The 21501-nt window shown below is 43.7% G+C and overlaps 2 protein-coding genes across 2 annotated transcripts in view; one reads left to right on the top strand and one right to left on the bottom strand.

Annotated features, from left to right (window-relative positions):
- The window catches only part of nmbr (neuromedin B receptor), a gene marked incomplete at its 5' end in the record, with an annotated part of 43473 nt that extends 33633 nt beyond the window's left edge, over window positions 1–9840 (bottom strand). Inside the window, one exon of the mRNA XM_084560593.1 lies at window positions 9413–9840. Within this exon, the coding sequence (XP_084416719.1) occupies window positions 9413–9840 (428 nt within the window). The remainder of the gene's footprint in view (window positions 1–9412) is intronic.
- A 7163-nt stretch (window positions 9841–17003) lies between these two features.
- Window positions 17004–19774, top strand: LOC311499798 (gap junction epsilon-1 protein; the record flags this gene model as incomplete). Its single annotated transcript, XM_084560920.1, has 4 exons — window positions 17004–17430; window positions 17796–17978; window positions 18246–18443; window positions 19577–19774. The coding sequence occupies exons 1-4, from the start codon at window positions 17392–17394 to the stop codon at window positions 19772–19774; spliced, it is 618 nt and encodes a 205-aa protein (XP_084417046.1). The 5' UTR covers window positions 17004–17391.
- Between the last annotated feature and the right edge of the window lie 1727 nt (window positions 19775–21501).

Raw genomic sequence — 21501 nt, 5'->3', positions numbered from 1 at the left:
TAGAGTTGAGCTATCATTTAAACGTTGACTTACTACAATAAGTTACAACAGTTTATGAAGACAGTGGCGGATCTGGGGTTTTTCTGAGTGAGGGGCCTTCAAGGGGCCACAATATTCACAGAGAGGCCGAGGATTTGTCCAACATCCTTGATAAGGTGTATACATTTCACCAGTGACACCATGTTCAAACACTTGAATGTAATTTAAAAAAAAGCTTACACAGTAAAGTCTCTTCACCAGTTTTACATTTTTACTGTAACTAGACAAACAAACACACAGCATGTGAGAAAATCCAGCATTTTATTCCTTTTTTAAAACCTCTTTACTGATGCTTCGTCAGGACTCAGTGCTCAGCACCCCAAGATGACTCAAACGCTCATCTGTCGTTGTTGTTCGTAGATGATTTTTAATCAAACTCAGGGCTGATAATCTGCGCTCACGTGAAGCGCTGCTCACTTTTATCACAATGGATATTTGTCCGAGCCTAAACAGATCATGAAACACCTCCTTGAATGGTTCTAGGAATACTACAAATTCTAGAAGTGTACTAAGCCTCTGCATCCCACTTTTTTCTTTCCTCTCCAAAACTCTCTTCAATTTCAATTTTCAATTTTATTTATATAGATAAAACTAAGATTTATATAGATAAAATTAAAAATATAAAACTCCCTTTTAACAGGAAGAAACCTTGAGCAGAACCAGCTCATATGGAGGGACCCATCTGCCTAAGGCCAGCCGGGTACAGACAGAAGAAAGAGAGAAGAGAACAGCAAAGAGAGAAGAGAAGAGAACAGCAAGATAAACATACATCTGTCATAGATACACATATCTGACTAAAGTGTACATGTGGAATCTTATGATACAAACTGATGATGTTACATGACAGTTTGAAAATGTAAGAGGAATCACAGGCAGGTTGGAGAATTGTTCATTCAGGTAGGAGTGGAGAACTTGATCTGATCCAACTCGTTTTAGTGTTTTGTTCCTAAATTATCTTCATAATGAAGGACACTGAAAGAAAGTCCAGTGCACAAAAAAAGATTAAAAAAAAGCCTATTTTGCCTTGATGTCAAATGTGTGACACACTAAGTCTGTTGAATAAATGAATGTTGTAAAAATCAGCCATGGATTAGAACCCAGAACCTTCTTGCTGTGAGGCATCAGTGCTAACCATCACACCACTGCGCCACCCCAAATCAGCATTATCTTCTAGCCTATATAGCATGTAGCCTGATTACTGTGCCAAACACACTCCAACAGCTGAAGAATGGGAGAACCAGCACGTAAAGCACTGCTGTCATCACCATCACCATCTTCTACGTCCTCATCGTCACCAGTGGACGACTCAGGTGTGCTCAGAGTCAGTGCAAATCCAGCACCAATTCAGCCTGATTGTTAAGATTTAATAAATGAATGTTTAATTAAGAGGGAAGGAAATGAAAGTTTCCCATCTCTTCATCTTGAGAATAGAGCAGCAGCAGGAGAGCAGATCAGTGTGAGACACCAGCTCTGACTCATCCTCCATCTTTGCCTCAAACACAGTGAATCTACAGGTCAGACTGTTCATGAGAGGAAGCTCTGGTCTCCTGGCGTCTATCTGCTCAGCAGGACTTTAGTGCGTCATCCTGACAGGAAGTGACTGAGGCTCTGGCGGCTTCTGTTCACCATACTGATCATGCATCAGGCGAGTTAGGAGCCCTTCTGGTCTCATTAGGGGCCTTTAGTCCTGTTAGTGATGTTTTTTAATGTGTGTCTACTAGTTGTGCCTCAAAAAATCAGATTCAAACCTCCTGACAGGAAACAAGTGTTTGAAAAGATGAACCAAGCTGGAATCCATGTGGACAGCAACACTGGAGACGTGGAGACATCTTGGTCATCTTCTAAGACTCTAGACATTCAGAACTGGAGGAGGACATGGAGAAGACAACACTTCTTCTCGTTCTCTTCCTCCTCCTCTTCTTTTCCTCCTTCTCCTCCACCTTCTTCTTCTTCTGTTCTATGTCCAGTAGACGTGATGCCCCTCCACAGTGACTGATGTTTGGATCTGATCACATCATCTGATTCAGTCTCCATGGAGACAGTCTTGTTTTCTTACATTGCTTAGACGTTTTTTCTGATGCTCATTGAGAATATTTTATCCTGCGTATTCTGTCCAGACGAGACCAAACTCATCAACATTAACATGTTTATTTCCTAAAAAAAAAGACGTTGGAAGCATCTGTTCATTAGTTGTGATTCAACACGTTTGTGACCCCACAGACGACGGAGAAGATCGGATGTGACCTGCAGTTTACGGAATGAAACGATGACGAAGAAAAATAAAATCATGTGATTAAAGATGAGTGAACTACATAGTGTACCGTTACCCACAGTGCACTTCTCTGTGTGGATAGCTTGATTACGACTGAAGTCCTTTCTTTAGCTTTGACATTTAATGTATGTGGAGAAAACCTGCGACCACAGAGAGTCAATGTGAGGATGTCAGGACGGAGGAGGCTCCTGTTTAAATGTAAAGCTGCTGCTGTTTCCTCTGAGTTTGCATGTAAAGGTCAATCCCTGGATTCAAACGGGAATCCAGACGAATTAACGTTCTCAAGATTTCAGCGACAGTCAAGTCACTGACCTTTAACTTTACTGCAGGAAACACACAAACTCCTGTTCCTGTCTTTAGGAGGACCTTCCATCGACGTAACACATTACCTAACCTTAACCTCTAACCCTAGAACCAAGTCTGGACCGGTTTTAACCACCGAGAGATTGTGGTTTAGAACCATTGCTCCACAGGTGCAACGTGAACCCACATCGCTGGTGTTCCATTAGAATTAGAATCACCAGTTAACCTAACCAGCATGTCTTTGGACGGTGGGAGGAAGCTGGAGAACCTGGAGAGAACCCACGCAGACACAGGGAGAACATGCAAACTCCAGACAGAAAGGAACCAGTCGGCCTGGATTAGAACCCAGAACCTTCTGGCTGTGAGGCATCAGTGCTAACCATCACACCACTGTGCTGCCCCCCAAAGATAAAGTACAGCACACAAACTTACACTTAAAACTCTAAAGAGCTTCATACCTTCGTCTTTATTTCCCCTACATGCCTTAAATTGCCCCCTGGGGACAAATAAAGTTTTCTGAATCTGAATCTGAATATATTTAACAACAGATTTATCAGACGGTCTTGTAATGTAAGGATAACTTTGAGAGAAATTAGCTGGAAAGTAGAGGATCACATTCTTTATGAAGGTAATGTGGACATCTACTGGACAGGCTGTGATATCTGAATGCACATGTATCATAGTTTTGCATTTCATCTAATTCTTCACCACTTTTTATCCTCTTGAGTTTATGAAGCATGCAACCAGGTCACCGGAAGCTGACGTTCTTTTTCTGTAGGTCTTCACCGTTTGCTCCTTTTGCATTTGAATTCTCCTCTTTCTGACTTCTGTCACGTGTTTTTCAACATGTGAGCTGCCGAGTTCAGTCTAATTTTCATTTTCTTTCCATTTCAGTCCATCATCTCATCCGTGGCTCTATATACGTACGTGTGTTTAATTCAAATTCAAGTCAAAGTCCAGCTTCATTCCACATTCAGACCCTCCTGGTAATCGCTGACATATTCTGTTGTGGTTCACAAAGCCGTTCACACACACACACACACACACACACACACTGTACATCACAGTTAATGCAGCACTATCCAGCAGCCAATCGCTCATCAGATCCATCATCATGTACGGGCCACACTGAACACCTGGTGCTGAGACGAGTCTGCGGGGACATGCTGCAGAGCCTTATTGCCACGTCATTAATTAAACTGCTGCCCGCTGCATTTCACCTTCCCACAGTTAATTTACTCACAGTGCTGTGTACACATCACCGTGTGTACAGGGAATAACCAGGTTACTCACTCACTGTATGCACACATCATCATCATCTGAAGACCAGCGCCAAGATAAAACCGTTTAATAAACAATTCATGGAGAAACGACATCACATTATCTCCTGATGAGCCTGAGTTAGCAGATTTAATCTTGGGCATAAAGAATATAAATAAATCCTGGTGCTGAGAGAAACACAAATATTTTCACAACAACATGATGATCAAGAAAGAATAAAGTGTAGAACAACTGATCAACGTGAGGGAGAGGCCAGCTCTGAACGACGATGTGTAGCTCTTCCTAGCTTCCTGGACTGCCAGCTAATAGTAGCTCAGACTAGTCAGTTATATTTCAAGACTGATACAAGATACAAAGAAAGTTGTACAATAAGAGAGTACTGCAGTTACCCATAGCCCGGGATTACAAAGGAGGAAAACCATGCTCTGGTGATGTCCATGGGTTCAGACTTCAGATCATTGTCTGCAGAGGGTTCTGGTTCTTTATTAAAACATTTTAATTGTAATTCATTTATCTATTCACTTTTAAACCTTTGAATACAGGGTTCTGTGTATAATTTAAAAAAAATAAATGAAAAAATATACATTTCTAGACTCCTGAATGGAAAGGTTTCCTAATTTAGTTTGCTTAATAAATGTCTTTGGTAACCTTTCAAAGTAATGATTAGTTGAAGCTGTAAATGAAGATTCATTTATAACCCAGAATCTCAAAAAAGCAGCAGCTGCTACCTTCACGCCTCCTGAACAATTCATCATCTAAATAAAACCCTATTCCTGTTCTGTTGAGCTAATACAACTTTTTGAATTCAAACATGTTGAGCTGCACTTTTGCACATACCCTTGATTGGATGTTACAGAGGCTTATGTGGTTTATGAAAGTTGTGGACAAATTGAATTTTACTTCATAAGCCCATTAGTCCATGCGGCGCCCTGAGGGAGATCTGCCTGTCAGTTCTGGTTTACGTCCCGAAACACAACCAGGTTCTGGCATTTTCTTGTTTTCTCTCCTGAGTTTGTGTCCAGACGGAGCTGACCCTGGCTTTTAAAGCCGAGAGGAAGACTGAGCAACGACTCCCTGCTTTATTCCACGACAGACGACATCTTGGGCTGGATTATTAATAGGGAATTATGCGGTTAATTAGTAATTAAGGGAGCGTCTCATGCGTCATCAGAGTGTTTGATTGGCCAGGAAGGTCAGTGTCAGATGCAGACTGGCCACTGATCAGGAGTAATGACGTGACAAAATGACAGGAAACAACATCTTTCACGGTGCGGCAGTGGAAGCAGATATAACACAGCTCAGAGCTCACAGGCGAATTATAAAACTCTGCGTCCTAAGTGTTTGTCAAGTGTCAGCCGATGAGTTGTGAGCGCCTGTAAAGCCTGAGTCAGCCCCGCAGGGCACACCTCAACAACTCTGACGCCATAAATTAAAAAAAGTTGTTCTGCTCTGATGCTCTGGGACTCCGGCGGCTCAGCTTCACTGGGCAGAGGATGGACCCGAGAGGATTTACAGCCAGCTACAGCCAGTGGAGTCTGTACGGCGTCTGATCTTACACTTGAAGTCAACTGCGACGGAAGAGATCTGTGTTCACTCAGCTGTTTGCATGTGTGTAATGTGTCACACAGCAGCTCGATACTTGGGATAATAGTTTTATTTGACACAAACACAGACTATAAAAGAAAGACATAAAGAGTTACTGCAGGTTTGTACTGATTTCATTAAACTCTTATTCTGTTGACCATTTGCAGAGTTTCATCAGAGGAGGCTTCGTATTTCAAATGTCCAGTTTTGGTGAGTGGGTGTTCCTAATGAAGCGCTCCATGACAGCAAAGCAAATGCACTGGAACGTCTTCCAACCAACTGTGAACATAGCTGGTTCATCAAGCCATTAAAGAGACGGATGTGTGTCAACACCAAAAACAGATCGTCTACAATACTTGACGTCTAACAGACAGTACAGGAAGTTAGCTATAATATATCGTAGACTTGCAACTTCCACGGCCTGACAAAATGAAGGAAATGTCACGAGCTGCAGTTCCTCTATCGTCCACTAGAGTCTCCAACAGTGAGTCAGTCTCCATAGACCTCCATGTTAAACCAACATGTTTACGTCCCGTTACTAAACCAGTTCTGGTCTCTAGAGACACGTTCATGATGAACGTTTCCAGAGCTCATCTGTTTAAATCAGGCGTGGCTGCTTTGATTGACAGGTGGGTGTCCTCCCAGGCTGCTAGCTGTCTTTAGCCTCAGCTCCACTCACGCTCCACCTCTTTGACCAATGCTGAAGACACTGGGGGTTAGTGGGAGTCAGACAAAGATGGAGACGGACAGAGACGCCACACTGATCCATTTTTTTAAGAATCACTTCCTCTGCTGCTGTTGGTGGTGGTAGGAGTCTGTAGCCGGCTAGCGTAGCTTAGCACAGAGGCAGCTAACTCGACTTAGTCCAAAGGCAACATTTTTCCTAGAACTTTAATGCTCATAAATGATAAAGTTAGATCTGTTGCTTTTTGTTCAGCTTCTATGGAAATGATTTCCTCAGATTCACAAACAGTATAAATGTTCATCCTCTTCAGTAAAAGACAGATGATGATGATGATGATGATGACTTAATCCATATTAAGACGCCATTATTTCCTCCAAATCTAAAAACTAGAGACTGCTGCTTTTGAGCCTCTCTCTATATATATCACTGATCACCATTCAGCCAAGAAACCACAAAGCTAACACGCCTCTCTTTTATCAATCAGACTCTAATCACGGTTCAGAGCGGCCTCGGTTCGCTGCACACCGAGCTCCTGATGCTGATCTATGATATGTGTGATCATCACCATTCACTGCAGCCGCCAGCATCGCGGGCTGAAATCAGACCGATGATGGAGAAGTGATCCGGCCGCTGAGTCTGAAGCAACGAGACGTTCTAAACTTGGAGCAGAAGTCTCTTCTCTTCATCTCTTTGATTGAAGGCGTTCTGTCAGACTCAACTTTCTGTTTTTTCATCATTCTGTCATCACGTATCACCGTCACCGTAATTATTCCACGGCCCCACCACTCCTCCCTCTGCATCTGCATATGCAGACCTGAATGATTGGCAGGTCTGGAGCGCATCGTACATATTCAGTGTTCAGAGACGTGAATGAACTGTTACTGTACATGTGAGGGCCCTCGTTGACTTAATGCTCCTCTGACCTTAAACTGAGCTTAACTCAACCATGCAGCCAAACTTCAGGGCTAAAACGTTAAAGTTAGCAGTTCCTCTACCGTCCACTAGAGGCTCCAACAGTGACTCAGTCTCCATTGACCTCCATGTTAAATCAACATGCTTCCAGCCAGGTACTAAACCAGTTCTGGTCTCTAGAGATAACTTTCCGTTCATGATGAATGTTTCTAGAATTCACTCCTTTAAAGGATTAAAGAGGATGCTTTGATTGACAGGTGAGTATCCTGACAGGTTGCTAGCCGCCTTTAGCCTCAGCTAAACAAGTTATTTGGAGCGTTTACTGACACCAAGTACAGTAACGCTGGACTTGTTTACTTGATGTTCAGACTCTGGAGGACAGGAGACTGATCACTCTGCTTCTTTGAACTGGAACAGAACTTGGACAGAGACTGAGGACGTTTCACGAGAACAGACCGATTAATGACCACAGAGTCATTCGCTGCCAAGATGGAGACAACTGGAGACGCCACACTGAGCTTCAAGATGGAGGAGACTTCATCCGTCTTGATAAGTTCATCTCAACCAGAACTGAAGTCCGTCCAACTCCGTCCATACTTCTCTCACTTCCAACAAATGATTCCCGTGTTAATCATTTATAATTACAGGGGCCAAGTATGAGTTCTGCTCGATGGAAAAGCTTTTTTTTTTAATTCTTATTTTTTCTGGAGAGACAAGGAATGGATAAAGAGAAAGAGGAGAGGGAGACTTGCAAGAAAGGAGGCCAAAACATTTCCCTCCCTGAAGAGGTCAAACTTGTGAAAAGGTTAAGAGCTGCTGTTGTCCTTTGTCCCATGAAGCTCTTTCTTACGTCAACTCTTCAGCGTTTCCTGCAGCTTCTGCCCCTTCATTCAGACAGGAACGGACATTATCTAATACCAATCAATGCTCTGCCACAAATCAGCTTAAGCAGCTTTAATTATGCTGCAGAGTCTCTTCCTCTGCAGCTCCCAGTGAATCACAGATTCAGCACCGCGTCGTTTTAAAAATGTTTAATCGAGAAATTCTACAAATGAATGTCTCGTCCTGCACAATGGAGCAATAACAGCAAACTGAGAGCAAAAAAAAAGCCTGTTATTAATATATGATAAACACCTGAGCAGGTTTTTAGCGTTAAAGATGTTCAATAAGATCCTCAGATGGTTTCTATGCAGATTGTAGGGCTTTAGGGTGAAGCAGCGTGACCTTCTCTAGTTTCAGATTCTGACCAATGCTCTGCTGAAGAAGTGTCTCCGAGGAAGGTTCAGTGAAACGCTGCCGGTGTCCTGACACATCCTGGTGTGCTACGACTGCGGAGGATCACAAACCTCCCATCGCCTGCAGAGAAGTGAACACTAACAGCCTCCACAGCATCACTTTGACCCGCTGGCCTCTGGGACACTTCCAGACCAATAAACAGCTTTTAGCCTAAAGCCAAGACCAGGCTGGACGGAGGAGCGGTGACAAACAAAGGTTACCTAGAGATCTATTCATTTTGCACCTCACACCAACTGTAATTTCATTTCTGGTGCAGACGTCTGGCACAGAGAGCTGCTTTTAAATGAGAGCAATGAAATGAGATTTTATTTTAGTGTCAGATTTATTTACCTGTTTCATTTTTCTACTCCCTGAGCCTGGTTTCATTTTATCTTATTTGACACTACCCTAATCTTATCTTTTATTTTATCTGATCTTTTTCTAATCCAATCTTTGTCTTGCCGGCTTATTTGTTCTTATTCTAATCTTATTCTAATTCTTTCTTGTTATCTTAACTTTTCTCGTCTTATCTTTAATCTTATTCTGATCTTAATCTTGTTTCATTTTATCTTATCCACGCCACCTTATTTTATTCTAATCTTATTTCATCTTAATCTCATCTCTGTCCAGTCCTGGCCTCTCTCATTCTTATGTTTTATCTCGTCTTAATCTGAATCCCAATCCGTCACAGACAAACACAAGTCCAGCACATTTCTCTGTAGTGACTCATTTCATTCATGGAGCTGCAGACGCTCTAAACCATTCAGCATCACAGCAGCGAAGCAGGAGCAGAGACAGAGGAGAGAAAATATCCTCAACAAGAAAATCACTGGAGTAAAAACCACCAGCAGTGAGCAGTGAGCTGATAGCAGAGCTACTCATGTCATCACTGATGCATCCAAGTTGATTTAAGTTGAATCTGTTTCATATTTGCAGGTTAAATAAACTCCACACACATTTATTTTGTCCCCCACTGTCTCCTGAATGAGACACCCTGTCAAAGTCCAACAAACCTCCTGAAAGTCACGCTGAGGATGGAATGACCCGAGGTCTGCTCCTACCTGTCTGCGCTCAGCGCCGTGAGCGTGAACACGGACACGCCGACCGAGGTGAGCTGGATGACGGGGATGAGCTTGCACGCCGCCTCGCCGAACACCCACTCCTCGGAGAAGTAGCGGAAGGCGTCCACGGGCACGCAGGTGACCAGCAGCAGCAGGTCGCCCGCCGCCAGGCTGGAGATGAAGATGTTGGGCACGCTGCGCATGGCGCTGTTGGTGATGAAGATCTTCACCAGCGTGATGTTGCCCAGCAGACCCACGGTGATGATCAGGATGTACACCGAGGTCATGACGCAGCGCACGGCGAAGTGCACCGTCTCCGCGCCGTCCGAGGACGCCCACCAGCCGGGCTCCTCGGTGGAGTTCGGGCTCAGAGCCTCGGAGTCCGCGGCCAGGGCCGGGTTCAGGTTGGAGAGGTACTCGTCGTCCATGGCTGTATCCGCAGAGGAGGAAGCGGCAGCTGCGCTACCGGGAACAGCTCCGTGCGTAAAGACGCAGCGACGCTGGGGGTTGACTTGGACACGACCAGAGGGGACAGAAGAACTTTACTTTACAAGTGTCCGTCTCACAAGAGTTTATCCGAGAGACGAGGAGAAGACTGAGAGGAGACAGAGGCGCGTAAAGAGGAGGAGGTACAACTCTGACACTGGTCTCACCCTCTCTCCCTCTCCCTCCCTCTCTCTCTCTCTCTCTCTCCATCTGTGTGTGATAGAGAGAGAAAGAACAGAGCCATTTATCACATCCTTACAGTAGCTGCCCACATACTTTCAGATTAATTACGTGGATACCACAAAGAATTGAGAACAGGAAGGAGTGAGGATTCACAATGTGGCCAAAAGTATGTGGACACTCAATGCTTGTCCATGAAAATCCAGAATATGCTGCAGCACACACAGAGAGAGAGTGAAGGCAACAGCTTTAAGAACATCTGCAACTACACTGTGAACCTGCTGTGTTCTGTCTGAGACTCAACGTGGGAGTGGACGCGTCTGGAATCACATGCTGCTGCAGTTCTGCTGCCGTCCACTTACTTTTGACAGAGGAGGAGGACTGACTCGGTTAAATGTGGAGCTGCTCTGAAAGAAAAAGAGCGAGGAGGCACAATGTGGATTCGGATTGTAGGTGTAGATCCAGTGTCAACATGGTGACACATCTGGAATGAAAAGTTTGAAATAGAAAGAGGAGGGAGCCTGAAATAATTTGCTGACGCAGCTCTTGTTGCCCTGTGGTTTAAACACCTCAAAGTCTTTAATCAGGAGTCAGAACTCTGTGCTGATCACTGAGAGGGAGTCGGTAAATGTCTCCAGTCTACACAAACATCAGTAAAGTAATCAACCAGCTGTTTGTTCTGCTATAGAAAACTACACTGATCAATGATTGTAACACTCTCAGCCTCTTGGCTTCTCTTACTTTCTCTTAGTTTTGTGGCAGAGTTCCTGTTTGTTCACTTCATTTATTAAAGTTAAACATTCCACCAAACGTCTCAAACCTACAGAATTAGCAGATAAATCCTTGTGGTCAGCCACAGACATCTAGACGAGGACAGATGACGTAGAAGTAAAATGAAAAGGAGGCGTGGTTTTAGAGTCTGGTGGATGTGTCCAAGTAGCAGTGAGGTGGGGTTTGAAGGTGTGGCCACATTCAGACCTTCCATTAACACTAGAAGTCCCAGAGGGCAGCCATTTGGCTTTTCTACCTATAAAACCCACAGGGCAGCCGATCGGCTGGAAGGCTTTTAGCTAATATCCTAAATCACCTGTGAACCCTCCTTTGGTTATGTAAACGAGGCAATCACTGGGGCACCACAGGAGGGGACATGCTGAGCCACTTCAAGGAAACTTGTGGGGAGGGGAGGGGGAGTGGGCCCAGAGAGCTTATGGGGGACGGGGTAAGCACACAGAGCAGTGTTCACTTCTAACCTGGCAACACCTTGAGACAGAAACTCGTTCATCCCAAAGACAAAACACCTTGACATAAAATGGGGGAGGGGGGGGGGGGGGGATTGGAGAGGAGCAGGATTGCTGGGGGTTTGGAGGCCAGAGTGTGTGGGGGAGGGAGGCACACCTGAGAACTGACCTGACCTGTGAACTCATTTGCTCTGTCCGGGCTGCTAACTGACTGTCTGTCTTTCACCAGTTTCACCAGGTGGCAGCCTGGGCAGAACAAATGAGCTGAATCAAAATATAATATATGTAGAAGGATGTAGAAGTTATCAGAACACTGGGCTTCCAACATCCCCACCAGACACATAGGAAAAGTAAAAGAACAGAACCACATCAAAAAACTCAAAATCTGTGGTTATCCCAACTGGGCCTTCATGATATTTACACATATTTACAAATAATAATAAAAAAAATGCATTATCAGGATACAGTGTTAGAGAGTGGAAGTGAGTGAGACTTAGACTTAGAACTTATACTTAAAACTTTATTGATCCCTTTGGGGTGACTCCCTCAGGGAAATTTGAGTTTTCCGCAGCAGCAAGCACGCAGAGCAGTTTGAAGACAAACAACAGCAGTGGTTTGCAAATAGTTATAGAAAAAGTGATTGAATAATAAAATGGTGATAAATAATGAACGGTGAACTTCCTTTGAGTGGGATTAAAATAAGCTGTAGTAAAACTCTAGTAGGGAAAAATAAAGAGTAAGTAACAGTAAGCTCGAGTGGGGACTGACCGGACAGAGACGGGCGAAAGATGGCACAGTGTAGTGTGAAGAACAGGTGGGGACAAGTCTCCATTTCACCCCTCCATCTCCATACGACGCAGATGGAGAGCCAACGGCTAAGGCCAGGAGGTCCATCTTGAGTCGTCTTCAGAGTTTCCTGTGTAAGCAGCATACACAGCGTGGTTCAGACTGAGAATACCACCAAAAGGAAGCCAAACACTGTTACCCTTTACAACACCACAAAGTGCGGGGTTGATGTGATGGACCAGATGGTGCGGGAGTACACTGTCCGCACAGGAACACGGCGCTGGCCAGTCGCTGTGTTCTATAACATGATTGATATGGCAGCACTGAATGCATATGTGCTCTATCAAGCATGCACCGGGAGGCATGCAGAAAGGAGATGGCTTGGCAGTGCCAGCATTGTGCGTGATTATTGAAATGTACTCACCTCACTCACTGTTACTTACTGTTTATTTTTCCCTACTAGAGTTTTACTACAGCTTATTTTAATCCCACTCAAAGGAAGTTCACCGTTCATTAATGTTCACCATTTTATTATTCAATCACTTTTTCTATAACTATTTGCAAACCACTGCTGTTGTTTGTCTGCAAACTGCTCTGCGTGCTTGCTGCTGCAGAAAACTCAAATTTCCCTGAGGGAGTCACCCCAAAGGGATCAATAAAGTTTTAAGTCTAAGTTCTAAGTCTAAGTCTCACTCACTTCCACTCTCTAACACTGTATCCTGATAATGCATTTTTTTTATTATTATTTGTAAATATCATGAAGGCCCAGTTGGGATAACCACAGATTTTGAGTGCTTTTTTGATGTGGTTCTGTTCTTTTACTTTTCCTATGTGTCTGGTGGGGATGTTGGAAGCCCAGTGTTCTGATAACTTCTACATCCTTCTACATATATTATATTTTGATTCAGCTCATTTGTTCTGCCCAGGCTGCCACCTGGTGAAACTGGTGAAAGACAGACAGTCAGTTAGCAGCCCGGACAGAGCAAATGAGTTCACAGGTCAGGTCAGTTCTCAGGTGTGCCTCCCTCCCCCACACACTCTGGCCTCCAAACCCCCAGCAATCCTGCTCCTCTCCAATCCCCCCTCCCCCATTTTATGTCAAGGTGTTTTGTCTTTGGGATGAACCAGTTTCTGTCTCAAGGTGTTGCCAGGTTAGAAGTGAACAGCCACCCTCTCCCCCATAAACTCTCTGGGCCCACTCCTCCTCCCCTCCCCACGGGTTTCCTTGAAGTGGCTCAGCATGTCCCCTCCTGTGGTGCCCCAGTGATTGCCTGGTTTACATAACTAAAGGAGGGTTCACAGGTGATTAGGATATTAGCCAAAAGCCTTCCAGCCGATCGGCTGCCCTCTGGGTTTTATAGGTAGAGCAAAAAATGCTGGGACTTCTAGTGTTAACATTCATCCTGATCTGGTCTCTAGTGTCCAGGTTAAACAGGTCCAGGTGTGAACACTGATCTGGTGTCAGTCCACATGTGGAGGTGGTCTGGGACACATGTGACCTCCTTCCTTTGGTAGTGTGAACACACAATGAGTCCTGGGTCACATTAAAGACCACCTACTCAACAGGGCTGATCTGAGGAAGAGGAGTTTAACTCATTCATTCAACCACTAGTAGAAATGATCACATGAATCAGTGATGTCTGTTCATTAGTAATGAGAGCCTTTTAAAAGATTCTGGCCTTGGAGCTGAGAACCAAACTAAACTAGAAACTGATCTGAACTAGAATCAACTCAGGAGATGATTCAGATCTTAACATGTGAGAGTCTTTCCATCTTGTTCCAACATCTGGATCATGTCTCCAAGTCAACAAGCAGCTGTTGATGGTTCTGATCCAGCGGTAGGTAGAGATCCATTAGAGACAGCAGCTGGTACAATATTCTACTGACCACATGATGGCGCTGCTTATTTACAGACACACAAACTGAGATCAGATCTCAAGAGCTGGCTGGGGACGCATGTGGAGACACATTTATATTAAGACCAGGTGGAGACAGAACGGATGTTAGTGGAAGGCCTCTGCCTGTTCCTGTGTCCTTCTGTTTTGATTACTTTTTCCTCTTCCTTCTTCTTGAATCTGTGCAGTGTTGACCTGTCAGTCATTCTCTCTATTGCCACTGCTCTTATAGATTTTCCTCTCTTGACTCCAGTGTTCTGCTCTCTCCATCTTCCTGCTGTACTTTCTACGGCATGGTAGCTTTTCTATAATGTTTAGAGTCTGAGGACATAAAATATTTAAATACTAGTTTAGATATTCTTTTGACTTAATGTTTGGGGTAAATTCATCCACTGGCTCAGTTTATCCCAAAGCATTTGTCTCACTTTGTCCCACAACCACCACTTTGGTAAAACAAAAACTCTATCTCAGTGATCCAAGCTAATATTTAGCTAAATGATTAGCTTAGCCTGTAAAACCTTAATTCACATGGTTTTAACTGTGTTGATCTATGTTCTTAGACCTGGACATATTTACTATGACTAAACAGATATTACATCTGATGAGAGAAAAACGGACTTTGAAAAAGAAAAATCTATTTTATTTAAAAAAATAAAAAAAATAAAAAACTCCACAAGCTTCCCTCCTTCTAAAGAGAAACAGATGATGATTGCACAATTTAGAGTCACATGACAACAAATGTAAACCATTGTCAAGCTTCTCAGCCTCTTATATCTCATCCTTTGGTTTTTAGGCAGATTTGTTAAAGTTCATTTATTGTTAAATTTTCCATATCAATCCTGCAGCATCCACAGGTAAATCCTTGTGATAAAGCACAGAGCAGCGATGAATGACTTCTTCTCCTGAACACACTCTGCAAACGGCCGAGGCGTTTTTTAAGAAGCTCGTCAGTATTTGGAGTCACGAGGGACAAATGAGATTCAACTCACATCCATTCAGAGGCTTATCTACGTCTAGCACCTGCATGTCTCTAGTTTTTATTTGTATGGACTCATTTAGTGTTTTTATTAAATGTCCAGGGCTGAGAAGGCACTGCCTGGATAAAAAAAAAAGTCTCCACCTGGATTTAACTGAGCAAATAGGTAGGAGCCTCCTATTGGATAATCACTGCATGGGTGATTATCTTTCAGCTGACAACAAGTTATTTAACCCCAACTGATACAATGAGCAGCTTCTCATTTCTTAAACAACCATGTCTAAAGACACATCCTGTGGTCGTGGAGAAGATGTTAGTCTGTTTGAGAAGGGTCAAATCATTGGCATGCATCAAGCAGAGAAAACATCTAAGGAGATTGAAGAAACTACTAAAACTGGGTTAAGAACTGTCCGACGCATTATTAAAAACTGGAAGGAAAGTGGGGAACCATCGTCTTCCAGGAAGAAAGAACATTGATCGTGATCGGCGAGAAGGGGAACTCAAGGGATTGGGACTGAACAGCTGTGTAGCCTTAAGAAAACCACTAATCAGTGAGGCTAACTGGAAAAAAAGGCTTCAGTTTGCTAGGGAGCATAAAGATTGGACTCTGGAGCAATGGAAGAAGGTCATGTGGTCTGATGAGTCCAGATTTACCCTGTTCCAGAGTGATGGGGGCATCAGGGTAAGAAGAGACGCAGATGAAGTGATGCACCCATCATGTCTAGTGTCTACTGTACCAGCCTGTGGGGGCAGTGCTATGATCTGGGGTTGCTGCAGTTGCTCAGGTCTAGGTTCAGCAACATTATGTGTCCAAAGAATGAGGTCAGCTGACTACCTGAATACACTTTTTTTTTTTTTTTTTTTTGTCCAGGCAGCGTATCTCCATATGTCTTTTCCTTCCAGATGTAAAACTACAAATGTTGCTGCTTTGATGCTGCACATTTGAAACTCTGAGAGGAACAGGCTGAAATCAGAATTCACGAGTTCTCTCAGTTAGACTTCCTTCTTTTCTTCTTTACTTCTTTACATCTTTTCATCGCAGCCCCGTGGGTTCACAGCCATCTGGAGGTGCTTCAGCACAACGCACCGACTTTAAAGTCTCTGTCGACCGTCTGTCGCAGATGGCGGAGTCAGAGACGGCTCGACATAAGTCGGTATTTGATCCCGATGTTCTTGGCTTTCAAAGAAGCAATCTGTGGTTTCTGATCACTCTAATATGAGCTGTGTTCTCGTCTGTGATTAGAAATCCACCTTTTATCGTCTGATCAGGTCTGTTTTAGAAATTTTAATGATGTAGCTTCACTTCATTTAACCACCATTTGTCCTAAAGTCACTCTACACTATCAATAGAAAACACAAACGATAGATGGACCCAGTCTTAGCTTCGTTCATCTTTTCAAACATGTTTTTCTGCTTCCATGTTGCTGTACCTCCCAAAGAATCCGCCTCGTCACCACATCCAATCCGTCCCTCTCAGGGGCCCTTTGTTTATTTTGAAAGCCCTGACAGGAAGTGACCCAGGTTGATTCCGTCTGACTTGACTCGGCTCCCTGTCCCCGCAAGGTCCCGCAACTGGCATGAGTTGAGGATCCCTGAGTGGGGGGAAAAAAGAGGGGGGAATGAACAACACGCCGCCAGGATTACGGTTGGTGTGTGGACTTCCATTTTATTTCACTTTGACCAGCTTTGGTTTTTGTTTTTTTCTGTGGAGATTGAGCTTTGATCCCGTAGGGGGGGTTTCTTTCTGTGCTGGGGGCCGCTCGCTGTAGCTCACCAAGGGGACTGTGTTTGGGACAACAGCCGCTCCGTGAATGCTCTTCCAGAAGTATTTGCAGTGCAGGGTGTGTTGTCATTTTGTTTTCTAACATTTAATATATATTTATGACGGTGATTTATTGACCAATGGGACTAAACTGTGAACTTTGTCCAAAACAAATCCAGTTTTAATCACATTTAATATTTGATATTTACTAAGATGCTCCTACAGGTGTATTTTTTCCCCCCAATCTTAAAGCTAACTTTGAGGCATATGGTTGAGATGAGCTACCATGGTTCTTTACTAACTGGCTGCTTTGTATTTTTGTTGCATGTTTGCCATCTCTCTCTCTGCATTGTGTGTTGTGATTCTTTTTTTTTTCCGCTGACTTAGTTCTATAGGGATTATAATGCAGGGACCACATGCCCCCGCAAGCCATTGTTGGCCCCTCGGTCTCTGTTGTCTTTTTCTTTTTTTCTACCGAGTGAGTCAATTGATGGAGGGATAAAGGGGAAGAAAGAGGTGTGTGCGTTGACACTGGCTTTCAGGTCAGAGAAAGAGAAAGAGAGAGATTTTGTGTTGCCCTGCTGTAACGGCAGCAAACTGACCATGAGGGCCGACAGCAGCCCTGGACTCAAACGGGGGAGATCGACGAGCAAACCATGTCCTTAAACTACATCAAAAACTTCTACGAAGGATGCGTAAGTAACAAACAAAGGCCGACTGATGGGCTTTTAGTCGTACAACGCTACTTCTTCCTTTGAGAAGGCGATCAGTGACAGCCCTGGAACAATTATCCCTCTGGAGGCTTGATCTGAAAAGATGAAGCTGATCTGTTTTCATTCCTTTAATCCATCTCCTTCCACTGCCGAGTAAAACGAGAGGCTCTTTGCTTTGTGAGTGTCATTTATTAAGTGTTAGTGTCAGAGCAGGAGAAGAGATGGGAAATGTTTCCTCTGAATGGGTTTTGTTTTAGCCGTCAGAGCTCGGGGCCTCAGTGTTGCAGTTATCTGGCTGACAAAAGCTCTTTTCTCTTTGTGTGTGATGGTGTTTGTGTGCGTTCCAGCTCAGGCCTCCTACGGTGATAGGCCAGTTCCACACCTTGTTCTTCGGCTCGGTGCGGATGTTCTTCCTGGGCGTCCTTGGCTTCGCCGTCTATGGGAATGAAGCGCTGCACTTCAGCTGCGACCCCGACCGCAGAGAACTCAACCTGTTCTGCTACAACCAGTTCAGACCTATAACACCCCAGGTAGACCAAGCTACAACAAAGTGTACAACTAGACTGACACATGACCTAGAGGATGGAGCTAAGCTAAACTAAAGTAACTACAGGCTTCAGCCAAGCCCGATCTTTTGTAGTGATTTGTTTTAGGTCTGCCATAAACCAAAACCACATCCTTGAAGCGTCCAGAAGTCTTCTTCTTCTGTTTAAATGGCAGCTGGCTAGCATCCGAGTTACCACCTATTGTAGTCTTCACTTCCAACTTCCACTTCCCCTTATCTCTACCCTCCCCAGGTCTTCTGGGCGTTACAGCTGGTCACAGTGCTGGTTCCTGGGGCCGTGTTCCACCTGTATGCCGCCTGCAAGAACATTGACCAGGAGGAGATCCTTGAACGACCCATCTACACCGTCTTCTACATCATTTCCGTTCTCCTGCGCATCATTCTGGAAGTTGTCGCCTTTTGGCTTCAAAGTCACCTCTTTGGCTTTCAGGTCGGTCAAAATCTAAATGTTACAAATCCATCTATACAACCAAAGAGTGTGCAGAGAACTCACAGAGAACTTAGAACCATGTCACCATACCCTTCCTCATGTGTCTATGAAGGTTCCGAGTCATCCAGGTCATGGTATATCCAACATAAACAAAGCTAAAACAAGGACAACTGGACTGTAGAGACTGGTGGGGAGTTGGGGTTTTAGTAGGACCATTTGTGGGTGGTGTCCACCTGAAATTTACATGACTAGTGTCTGTTAACAACCAGAAACCCCCCTCTAGTTAGAGGACACTGTTTTTCCCTCCTCAAGGAATCATACTTTAATGACCTGTTATCAGCCAGAGCTGATGTTTCTATTTAAACTCCCCACCAGTCTTTTTGAAACCTAAGACTCAGATGAAATATCTTAAAGAAACCTGAAAACAACTCCAGTTGCCTTCATTACCGGCCTCTTGGGGGTTTCAAATCTCTCCTAGACTAGTCAGGTCTGTTCGTTTCCAATAGCTGCCATCTAGTGTGGTCATTCTTGGACCATCTCTAAATAAATTAAACAAATCCTTGGCCTCAAAGATTGTTATGTCCTCACATGCCCGATGTCCAATCTTTCAAGAGTTGAGAGCAAGTTTTCACGTAACCCTGCTCTGAGTCATAGGAAAAACAACGGGCAGCGTTGAAAGAAGTAGAAGCTCTGAACTAACATTTAAAAATGGTGAAATGATGTAATCAAGTAAGGAGAAGGACTATTATTCTTCTCCACGATGATCAAGACAAAGCTTAGCCATGGCATGACTTACCCAAGACTGACGAGTGCTGCTGGGCAACATGATATTAGCCGTTATCTGAGCTTTGACATCGTCATTCTACAACTGGCACGAATAACAATAACTATCCTAGATTACAACACAAGAGACCTCCATTTGGACAGGGATCAAAATTCCTATTAAACATTTTCATTTGTTTTTATTTCAGCTTTTCTTGTTCTGGAGTTTGTTCTGCACGCTTCATGCTCAAGGCACCTTGTCAGGCATTCAGAATGTCATGGAATCAGAGAGAAATATAAGGCTTACACAGTCAGTGTCTAGAAGTATCATGATAGTGTGACTGCCTCATGGGGCTCTTTCTTTCCCTCAGGTTCACCCACTGTACACGTGCGACGCCAGCGCTTTGGAAAAGACCTTCAATGTGACGAAGTGCATGGTGCCCGAACACTTTGAAAAAACCATCTTCCTCAGCGCCATGTACACCTTCACTGTCATCACCATACTCCTCTGCATTGCTGAAATATTTGAGATACTCTGCAGACGGCTTGGTTATCTCAACAACCAGTGACGCAAACACGCAAGCACACGTACGACGAGTAAGGTCGAAAATGTACGATGCTGTATCTGACGCTCGTCATCTCGTTAGCTGGACTTCTAGAAATCAGGAAGCTAACACGAGGGCAAAAACCTCACCTGTGGTCCATCGTGAGCGAGTTGCACTGAGAAGTTTGTGCAACACTGTCAGAGTGGTCTGAAATCCTCTCTAGGTGTCTTTTGCCCTTGACTTTAGAGTGATCATCCCTGGTCATAGCTCAGATATCAGTGGGTCTGTACTGTATGGACACGATGGCTAGAGAATATGTACCTCCTACTGAACCACTGAGGGAGATGAATGGTTTTCTTTTTTTTTTTACATGATTGAAAGACAGGTGTCAACTTCATGGTGCTATTAAATATAGCTGGTTTTATTTATAATGGTTTTATTAGCGATTAAGGAAAGCACACGAAGGCTTGAGTGTCGCTCAAATCCTTTTCCTGGAGTTGTACCTCAGATCTAGTTCTCTAAAGAAGAAACCCAGAAGAGGCAATAGCTGCACACTGTTTTTTCTCCATCACATCCACTTGATGCAACTTCTCTGGACTTTGTTCAGTTATGAAGTGCCGACAGCAGTGGATCTAAACAACTCTATTTCCTGTGTGACAGCCATCTCTCTCAATATGTGTCTGACATCGCTTCCGGCCTGGTCTGACCTTCACTTCCATCAACATGAGCGCCACAACTTTGTAGTTGAATTTCAACGGCGATGTCAGGATCCAGATTCAATCAGAATAACACGTCATTATAACTTCATCATGGGGCGTGTTTCAACACGTCTGCATCAACAGGATAGTCCTCCAACCAATCAGAGACATTTAGTTGTAAACTAATTCAACTCCACGTCCCTCAGATGACGTGTATGACTACAGTTACTCTTCTGTCCATCGCCATGTTAAGCCCCGCCCCCAGGCTGATTTGATTGGCCCATCAGAGTATAATCAGTTCCCAACAGAGAGACTCCAGATCAAAAAAGTTTGTGGGTGGGGGAAGTCGAGCTGACAACAAGAAAAACTTTATCCTAACGAGGTAAAATCACTAAAACAGTTGCAATTAAGCGTTTGTTATAAACTACAAACAGAAACGGACAAAACGCTCTTTAGTGTCAACTCCAAAGAAATAAATCATCTGAAACATCAAAAGTATTATTTAAATAATTTGGATATGCAAATGTGTTGGAATGAAAAGATAGTTAAAATATTTAACGGTTACTACAAGTTGCAATGGTTTTGAAGTATCTGAGGAAAAAAGCATCAATTGCCAGTAATACATGTAGAATTTTTGTGATTGGGATTTTAAATTAATTGACGTCCAGTGATGAAATGACATTTTTCAAAAGTGCATTACATTTAACAGCCACTTCTAATGTCCTCCAGCATCCAGGGAGAGACTGAAGAGGTCTCAGCTGGTTCAGAAATATAACTGGGTACTAACAATGTCAACAGGTATGGAGACAACCAGATTAGAAACACAAAGGTTTTAACTCTGTAGTTTTTGGCCTTTGGTGTGTCTGTTGTCGTCTTTTCAAAAATGATTACCTCTCATGTTTTGTAATGTTTTTATTTTTTAATCAGACATCCATCCAACTTTTGTTATGAAGTTTTCAGCAATCTGTTTATCATCTCAGGTACGAAATTGCATTACCAGACAAAAGTGACCCTCATTTCAAACCCTTTTGAACCCTTCAATAAAAGTTTCCA

Source organism: Chelon labrosus (assembly GCF_963514085.1).
Source record: "Chelon labrosus genome assembly, chromosome: 14".
In the NCBI taxonomy this organism is placed as follows: Eukaryota; Metazoa; Chordata; class Actinopteri; order Mugiliformes; family Mugilidae; genus Chelon; species Chelon labrosus.
The sequence above is the reverse complement of the archived record's forward strand: the minus strand, read 5'-3'. Positions and strand labels throughout refer to the sequence as shown.